The following is an 8,085-nucleotide window of genomic DNA, read 5'->3' on the forward strand; positions in this document are numbered from 1 at the left end:
TCGTCTTCATCCTCATACTCGCGATCCTCTTCTCCTCCGCCGTATACGCGACGCTTCAGGCACCTTCGTCTTCTTCAGCTCCACAGATCCTGACCTGTACGGAGGAGCTCGTCATGTTCTCTCCTTGTCTTCCTTACGTCTCCGCTCCACCTAACAACATCTCAGAGACTCCGAATCCTATTTGCTGCTCCGTTTTCACCTCGTCGATTCATTCCAGCGCCGGGAACTGCCTCTGTTATCTTCTCCGGCAGCCGATGATCCTTGGATTCCCGTTGGATCGATCTAGATTGATTTCTCTTTCTCAGATCTGTACCGATCGGAGCTCCGACGAATCTTTCGAGTCTCGCTGCTCGCCATCAGGTTTAATTTCGAATCCCTTCTATTCCGATTGAATCGAATCGTACATGTGTGAGTGATTTTTAGGGATTTGATCTGTGGTGTGGTGCAGAGTCGCCGGAGCTTCCGCCGCTTCAGAGTATCCAGTTCACTAATCCGTTTGTTCCCGGTGAGAAACGGATCATTCCGATGGATTTTGTTAAGTTTCGTTGATATGAGACTTGAGCTTCGTTTATGTCAAAATCTGCAGGTAATGGAGGATCCGCTTCTCCTCAATCGGTCGGCTTAGCACCAGAAACCTCACCAAGTTCCGATCAATTCTCACCGGAAACAGCTGCTGTAACACCACCACCACCACCGGCTCCACAATACATCTCTAGCAGCTATCCAAAGATCAGAAACTTCTGGTCTCTATCGACCATCATCATGACTCTGGCCACTTCTATACTCCTCACACGCATCTGTATGGTATGAAGCTCTCTGTGCTTGCTTGCTTACTGCTTAGGTTTACTTCATTGACGCATAGATTTTACCATTGGGCTGTGTAGTTAAAATCTTTCTACTGTTGAGTATGTTCAGCTGCTTTACTGCTACTATTAGTGTGGCTGTGTCAGCTTTGAGTAGTGTTTCCTTGAACAAAGATGATATAGTGGAAGAAGAGGTTTAGGTTTTCCATTTCATTACTTTTTGCTTCATATCATACGCAAGAAAAAAAAAGACAAAGTTCATTTCAAAGTTCAACACATGCATATCATCATCATTATCTAGGAACTTTTAATATCCAGGGAGCTTGAAAGTTCAACAGAGAAGTAAATATGAGCTGAGTAATAACATAAACGTCTAATAAACCCAATAAAAAACAACTCAGACAGCAGCGGTGGTGACGTCATTTACAGACAGACGCCAACCATACTCACGGGCTCCGTCCTTGTCAACAATCTTGATTACAAAGTTTGGTGGCGCAATGACCAGCCTTGACCTGATCTCGAGTATGCACTTGTCGACCAATTCAATGGCTTCTTCAACAGTCATGTCGCTGCGGTAGTGTCTGTCCATTGTTGAGAGAGAGAAGTATGAGCCGTAACCGAATGCTCCCTTATCAACCTTGTGAAGGGTTGCAATGTAGTCGATGTAGTATAGAGATGCGCCGGCTTCTTTGTCGTATCCAGCCATCAGGATGTTCACCGAGTACGGGTTCTGGAATCAAGCAGAACAGACAGCAATGAGAAATCTCAAAACTTAAGTGCGAATATGCAGACCAGTCATAAACAACCAAAAGAAGCCACATCATCCATCAAATCATTAACAATCTTTGTAGCAAAGGCTTCATGGGTTACCCCACTATCCACACCGTCTAAAAGTTGGAAGATCATCCCAAAATGGGTAAACTAATCCCAAATCAGTTAGCCTTGAGGATCAGATTTTCACGGAAATCAGAGTAACCTTGTATATTCTTATCAAGCTTGGCAGAAGAAAACTGTCAGGCTTTCTAAATTTCTGCATCAAAATTCTTAATTTCATAATTTCATCCAATTCAAAGAAAAACTTTTGTAACATCCAAACACATAATAATGCAACAAAGTGTAGAATAGTCTCATTATCTTTCTCAACTACCTTGAATATTCTAAAGGGCCACACTTTGTCTAAATAATGAACAACATTAGGTATAATTTCCAACGGCATTTAGCTACTCTGAGGTAATGAAAATCGTAATGGGAGAACAAAAGTATAGCTAACTTCAACTCATCATGGTTGGAATCTCAGAACTACTTGTATCACAACAATGGTTTTACAACACCACACAAGAGGAACTGAAAAACCCAAGGGGTTAAGCTAATCAACAAGCATCAAGTATCAAACACCTTAATACTATCAAAACCACAGTATGACAGAGGAAACATTCAACAAAATTTACATGAAACCTAAGAGGAAACTAAAATCATGAATAAGCAGCACTAAGTGGTTACTCCACAATCGATTTATCTACTGATCTTCCACTATCTCACTATTTCATAAAAGCATCTAAAGCAAAGAGATTAGAAACTCTTAATTCCCCAAATCTCAGATATAAATCAACTCCCAAAATTCTGAAAAAAATTGAAAACCCTAGACAGCTGACCTTTCTCAAAGCAGTAGCGAGCTCTCCACGAGTGAAGTTAGCAGCAGCAGAAGTAGTCAAAGGGAGCCCATTACGAAACTGATAAAGTGACACATTCTTCTGAACATACTCCGTAAACTGAACCCTAAAAAGCCCCCAAAACACACAAAATCAAATCCCATGTACTACTTACTGATCACATAGAGAGAGAGAGAGAGAGATAGAGAGAAATGGATGAAGTTTTTTTTTACCGGTCACCAGGCTCGCCACTAGCAGCGATGAGCTTGTGAGAGTCAAGAACCATGATCTTGTCCTCGTTGTTCTTATGGAGAAGGATACTATGAACTGCCGAAGTATCCGCCGCCACGATTGCGAATCCATTGCCAACTAGACCAAATACACACTCCATACTTCAGATCTGTTTCTTCTCAGACAGCCAAAAAATTTTCTCAGTTCGTTTTTTCCCGATTGATTCGTTTCTTCCGGTCGCTGGGAGCTTATAGATCAAAGCGACTTGGCGAACAAGATGGGTTGATTTGCGTAATTCTATAAGATAGACAAGGGTATTTTCGACAACTTACGTTACAATAAGGACTAATGTCTGAAATATCTATTTATTAAAGTAGGAGGGTGTAAGTTAGAGTAATAGGAAAAATTCAGGGGTTGATTTGTAAATAAAAAGGAACCTCTCGTTTTCTTCTCTCTCCCGCTTCTTGCTGAGTCGCCGACCCCTCTGAGAAGAATAAGGTCTAACAATGGAACTCTGAGATTGTTTGCCTTCAATTTCTAAATTATAAAAAGAGTATTTGATTTAATTTCTCCTTTTTGTTTGTCTCCTCCTCCTCGATTGAAATCAAAAGGAGTTTAATTTATGTGTTCAAAGCAAATGAAAGGTGTCGTGATTCTACTTGAGCTGTATTGATCATGGTGAACAAGGGATAACGAAAAGTGTTCTGTTCTTCGCTTCAATAGCTACGACAAATTCTTAGAAATGGCGTATTCTGCTGTTGTTGGGTTTCGAAAGGTTTCAGCTTTGGGGATTTCTCGTGTTCTTCAAGGTTGGGTCATCATCAATACCCCTTTATGCTCTGTTTTTTTCTTTTTCAAGTTTAGTTTTTTAGGAATTACTGGGAATTTACATAGTTGAGTCCAGTTTAAAGTTTGAAACTTTTAAATTGTGAATTCGCAAAAATGTGAACTTTATGAGCTCTGACTATGTGTAGTGTTTAGAAGAAGATTAGATTGGTTATGTTGTATCTTATGATGTCTTCGTGTTGGCTAAAATTTTCAGCTGATAAGGGAAGTTTGTGGCGGTTTCAATTGGAAACTGAGTTTGGTGAGGTTTTGAGATTAGGTTCATTGACTAGGAACTACAGAAAGAACTCTGGACCCCCAAAGTTCGACTTCACTGGCACGGAAGCTACCTCAACGTTCGATTTCACTGATCTCACGTAAGACCAATACTTCTTGTAGGTTCATTGTTTGATAAGACATGGATATTATGTTAGCTCCCTAATAGCAATGAATCGTGATTCTTGTTGCAGTTTCTTTGTTTAGATCTTAACTATGCTGTTGTTGTAGAGATACAATTAGTATTCATGTCATAACCTTGAAATTTTCAGCTGTCCTCATACATGGTATCCTATTGCTCGGAAGAAGAAGCGTAAGGTCATTCTACATGTTGGCCCAACAAACAGCGGGAAGACATATAGTGCCCTTAAGCACCTTGAGAAGAGTTCTTCAGGTATGCCTTAGAAGGTGACTACTAAACCTTTTGTTTTTTTTGGAAAACCATTTCTTGAATTGTTTATGATTTGCTTTTTTCACTTGAAGGTGTATATTGTGGTCCGTTAAGGTTGTTGGCATGGGAGGTAGCTAAACGTTTAAACAAAGCAAATGTTCCTTGTGATTTGATCACGGGACAAGAGAAAGAGTTAAAGGAAGGGGCAACACACAAAGCTGTGACAGTTGAAATGGCTGATGTTACATCTGTCTACGACTGTGCCATCATTGACGAAATTCAGGCTAGTCTTGCTTGACTTTGGCTGAAGAAATTGAAAATAGCTGTTTGTTTTCTTATTCTCCTCCTTTCTTCCCCTAATTTCAGATGGTGGGTTGTACACAAAGGGGATTTGCATTTACTCGTGCTCTACTTGGAATCGCAGCTGATGAGCTACATTTATGCGGCGACCCTGCTGTCGTACCTCTTGTTGAAGATATACTGAAAGTAACTGGAGATGATGTCGAGGTATATCATGTTTATTCAAGCTAGAGTACCTTTCTCTTTTTTAATTCTTTCTTATCTATATTAAAATACTGTATTATTTAAGACACCCTTGGTGTAATCATGACCTCTTGATTCCTTTTATTTCGTATTAAGGTTCATACATATGAGAGGCTTTCACCATTAGTCCCTCTGAAGGAGCCTGTTTCATCAGTTTCCAGTATTAAAACTGGGGACTGCCTTGTCACCTTTTCCCGAAAAGATATATATGCATATAAGGTTAGCACTTATTTATCTTGTTCTCTCTTCCTGTATTTTTTTTTGCATTTTTCTGCTTGAGTTTGCTGCCAGAAAGAAAATAAACTTTTTGGCATCATACTAAATGCTTAAATAGCTCTATCCTCTACGCATCATGAGTATTGAATATTATTCTGTTGCCTATACATATTCTTTACTCTTAGTCTTCATGTTTTATACCTTTTTGTAGAAAATTATTGAACGTGCGGGGAACCATCTTTGTTCTGTGGTTTATGGTTCATTGCCTCCCGAGACTCGCACGGCACAGGTTTGAGTTCCGTACTGTTTTGGCTCTAGGCTTAACTGGATGGTCTAAGAATGATCTCTTTTGATTCCCCAAATGAAATGCTTTAAAATCTGCAGGCGACAAGGTTTAATGACGAGACCAATGACTTTGATGTTCTTGTTGCCAGCGATGCGATTGGCATGGGTCTTAATTTGAATATTTCAAGGATTATCTTCTCGACCCTCCAAAAATTTGATGGTACCGGGACCAGAGACCTAACAGTATCTGAGATTAAACAAATTGCAGGTATATTTCAACAAGAAAAAAAACAATTAAAAACTGCAAGAGTGATGGTATGTCCTTTCTTATGTTCTCATGGTCCTACGTAGGGAGAGCTGGCCGATTCCAATCAAAGTTCCCTATTGGTGAAGTAACTTGTTTGCACAAAGAAGATCTTCCGTTGCTGCACGCGTCTCTCAAGTCTCCTTCACCTCTTCTTGAGGTTATTTTTATAGCTTTAAGTTAGTTCTCTACATCTTTTTTCCTTCTCGTCTAAGTTTACATGAAACGTCTATCATGCAGCGTGCTGGACTATTTCCAACATTTGACCTCCTGTGTAGGTATTCCCTAGCACACCCTAAACACGGGTTGTACCAGATATTGGTAAGATACATTTTTCTACTTTTGTTATTTTTGGTCCTTTTGAGTGGATCTGAATTCATGGCTCATTAACTTTGGCAGGAACACTTTGTTGAAAATGCTAAGCTTTCTTCGAACTACTTCATCTCTAATGTTGAAGACATGATGGTAAAGTCCAGCTATGATGTAGTTTTGTTCAGACATCAGAAAGAGATTGTTTTCTTAACACAATATCCTAGTCTTAATTTTTCAGAAAGTTGCCGCTATTGTTGATGAATTACCCCTCGGATTGCAAGAGAAATACCTTTTTGTGGTCAGGTAATAGCAAAATAATAATTTTTTTGTCTTTTCTGGATCCAAGAAAATTCAAACAAATACAAGCTTTGGCTGATCTAGCGTTACTTGTGTGCAGTCCAGTTGATGTGAATGACGAAATTTCAGGTCAGGGACTTGCGCAGGTAAAAACCGTAGACCTCTTTATCATTTTTCTTTTAAGTGATCGATAGTGGCATCGTTTTGTGCAAAACAATAGTTCATTTTTACTTTTTTCTTCTTCCATCAGTTTGCTCAAAACTTCTCAAAGGCAGGCGTTGTGAGACTCCGGGAGATACTTGCACCCGACAGAGTTAAGGTTCCCAAAACACCAACAGAACTCAAGGAACTTGAATCCATTCACAAGGTAACATCTTTCTTGTTCTTTAACCAAAATCAAGAGAAAAGTTTGGATTTGTTTAGTTTAACTAGATGATGATTGAACAGGTTTTGGATCTGTACGTATGGTTAAGCTTAAGGCTAGAGGATTCTTTTCCTGACCGCGAAGTAGCAACTTCGCAAAAGTCTATCTGCAATTTGTAAGTAGCTAGAATTAGCAAAATGGCATTATCTTTTCCTCTGCTTTGCTCCACTTTTTGATCCAAAGTAACGACTGAATTGTACAGATTGATTGAGCAATTCTTAGAGGGAAATAGATTAAACTCTCCTACCCGCGTCTCACGATATCTAAGGCGACAAAAATTCTGAGAATACACTTCAAGCTTGGTTGGATAATTTTCTTGTTCTGTTCGTTGGTGTGGTCACTAAGAAAAAAGTAAAGCAAGTGATTGTGCTACAAGATCTTAGCTACTTGATAGTGGAGCATTCTAAAGTTGTCATGTGTTTTTCATTGAAAATTTAACAGTAGATAACCCATTTGATTTATTTGTTTATTTTACCACTTTGTTCAAGCAAACGACATGCTTTGAGATGTAAGACATATATAGCATGCGTTCCATGATATAACCAATTCATGTTGTTGAATTAAATGATGAAATAATTTTTCTCTCAGTTCTTTTTAATTCTTTCTTTTATGACAATTTGATTAGTTTGTACATTTCCCCAATAGACTATTTTCAAAATTTTATGAGAACCCAAAAACACATTTTCTAATGTTCACATGAAGTTGCACAACCTTTTATAAGTGCAAATAGCTTAGCCACATCAATAATCTTATATAACATTATCTATCTAACATCTGTCCTCTTTTGTTGTTTAGACTTAATTAATTAAATTCATTTGTACTTTGGAACGAAGTAATTAAACACATAAAACAAACAAAAAAACTCTTAACATGTCATTTTTCCCTTCTCCAATATGAACCAGTTGTAGACCTCTTATGATCTAAAGCCACCATTTATCATTTTGTGGTTTTATCCTAGGAAAAAAACTAATTATAGTTCTGTAACATCCGCAAACTATAATGTAAGTTTTGGGGAGGGGTTTTGATCGACACCAATAATTTATGGTTCAACGAGTTTGTCATATTTGTCGATTTTGGTCGGTTTGGTTTAAGGAAAACCATCGAACCGTGATAAGTGGGAGAACGACCTAGGTCGTGTTTTGGTTGTGTTACGCCGCTTGAGACAAAGAGAAAATGAGAGAAACAATGTTCTTGAGTTCTTGTGAGAGATTGTAAGATTTCAAGGCTTATTTGGTGAGATCTTTCTGTGGGAGTGGAGATCCAGGGCTGGAGACGTGTTAGAAACTTGCTAGGAAGGTTGGATTCGTCGTGGTTGGTCAGAAACTTCCTGCAAAGAGGTGAGTGCATGACCATGACTGATCTAAGCCTGAGATTTCCTTTGTCTTGCTTGGTTGTTGTTGTTTGTGGTATTTTTTTTGCTTGTTATGGTTGCTATAGGGTTCCTATGGGTTCATATGGCTTTGGATTCGAGTATTGGGCGGATTGGAGGTGATAGGAAGCGAGATTTGACTCTCGGTTTCGAGCGGATT

The 8,085-nt window shown here is 38.9% G+C and overlaps 3 protein-coding genes across 6 annotated transcripts in view; 2 read left to right on the top strand and 1 right to left on the bottom strand.

Annotated features, from left to right (window-relative positions):
* LOC104718937 (proteasome subunit beta type-2-B-like) overlaps positions 1-2,963 on the bottom strand; it is a 5,498-nt gene extending 2,535 nt beyond the window's left edge. Inside the window, exons 1-3 of one of the 2 annotated variants that reach the window (XM_010436762.2) lie at positions 2,686-2,962; positions 2,456-2,579; positions 1,061-1,533 (exon numbers count right to left, since the gene is read on the bottom strand). In XM_010436762.2, coding sequence (XP_010435064.1) covers positions 1,201-1,533; positions 2,456-2,579; positions 2,686-2,843 — 615 coding nt within the window. In that variant the 5' untranslated portion in view covers positions 2,844-2,962 and the 3' untranslated portion in view covers positions 1,061-1,200. Of the gene's footprint in view, positions 1-1,060; positions 1,534-2,455; positions 2,580-2,685 lie in introns of those variants that run through there. The other variant, XM_010436763.2, reaches the window with a different exon arrangement.
* On the top strand, positions 6-1,138 carry LOC104719888 (non-specific lipid transfer protein-like 1; the record flags this gene model as incomplete). Its single annotated transcript, XM_010437876.2, has 3 exons — positions 6-360; positions 449-505; positions 587-1,138. Coding segments are annotated over 3 exons (636 nt in total), but the record flags the coding sequence as incomplete, so codon positions are not given.
* On the top strand, positions 3,111-7,143 carry LOC104718938 (DExH-box ATP-dependent RNA helicase DExH16, mitochondrial). 3 transcript variants are annotated; one of them, XM_010436765.2, is made up of 17 exons: positions 3,111-3,181; positions 3,295-3,492; positions 3,726-3,885; positions 4,057-4,178; positions 4,268-4,458; positions 4,542-4,682; positions 4,815-4,937; positions 5,146-5,223; positions 5,319-5,487; positions 5,571-5,683; positions 5,764-5,844; positions 5,923-5,988; positions 6,074-6,138; positions 6,233-6,278; positions 6,383-6,499; positions 6,580-6,671; positions 6,759-7,143. In XM_010436765.2, the coding sequence occupies exons 2-17, from the start codon at positions 3,426-3,428 to the stop codon at positions 6,838-6,840; spliced, it is 1,713 nt and encodes a 570-aa protein (XP_010435067.1). In that variant the 5' UTR covers positions 3,111-3,181; positions 3,295-3,425; the 3' UTR covers positions 6,841-7,143. The 3 variants fall into 3 exon arrangements, with proteins under 3 accessions (XP_010435067.1, XP_010435066.1, XP_010435068.1); XM_010436764.2 differs by having other exon boundaries at positions 3,164-3,492; XM_010436766.2 differs by lacking the exons at positions 6,383-6,499; positions 6,580-6,671; positions 6,759-7,143 and having other exon boundaries at positions 3,164-3,492; positions 6,238-6,278.

Source organism: Camelina sativa, chromosome 10, assembly GCF_000633955.1.
Source record: "Camelina sativa cultivar DH55 chromosome 10, Cs, whole genome shotgun sequence".
In the NCBI taxonomy this organism is placed as follows: Eukaryota; Viridiplantae; Streptophyta; class Magnoliopsida; order Brassicales; family Brassicaceae; genus Camelina; species Camelina sativa.

What these genes read in the sequence shown, in the direction of transcription:
- LOC104718938 (XM_010436765.2), top strand. Translation starts at nt 3,426, where the DNA reads ATGGCGTATTCTGCTGTTGTTGGGTTTCGAAAGGTTTCAGCTTTGGGG. An exon ending in TTCGATTTCACTGATCTCAC is followed by an intron (nt 3,886 to 4,056) that starts GTAAGACCAATA and finishes TGAAATTTTCAG; the next exon opens with CTGTCCTCATACATGGTATC. An exon ending in TGAGATTAAACAAATTGCAG is followed by an intron (nt 5,488 to 5,570) that starts GTATATTTCAAC and finishes GGTCCTACGTAG; the next exon opens with GGAGAGCTGGCCGATTCCAA.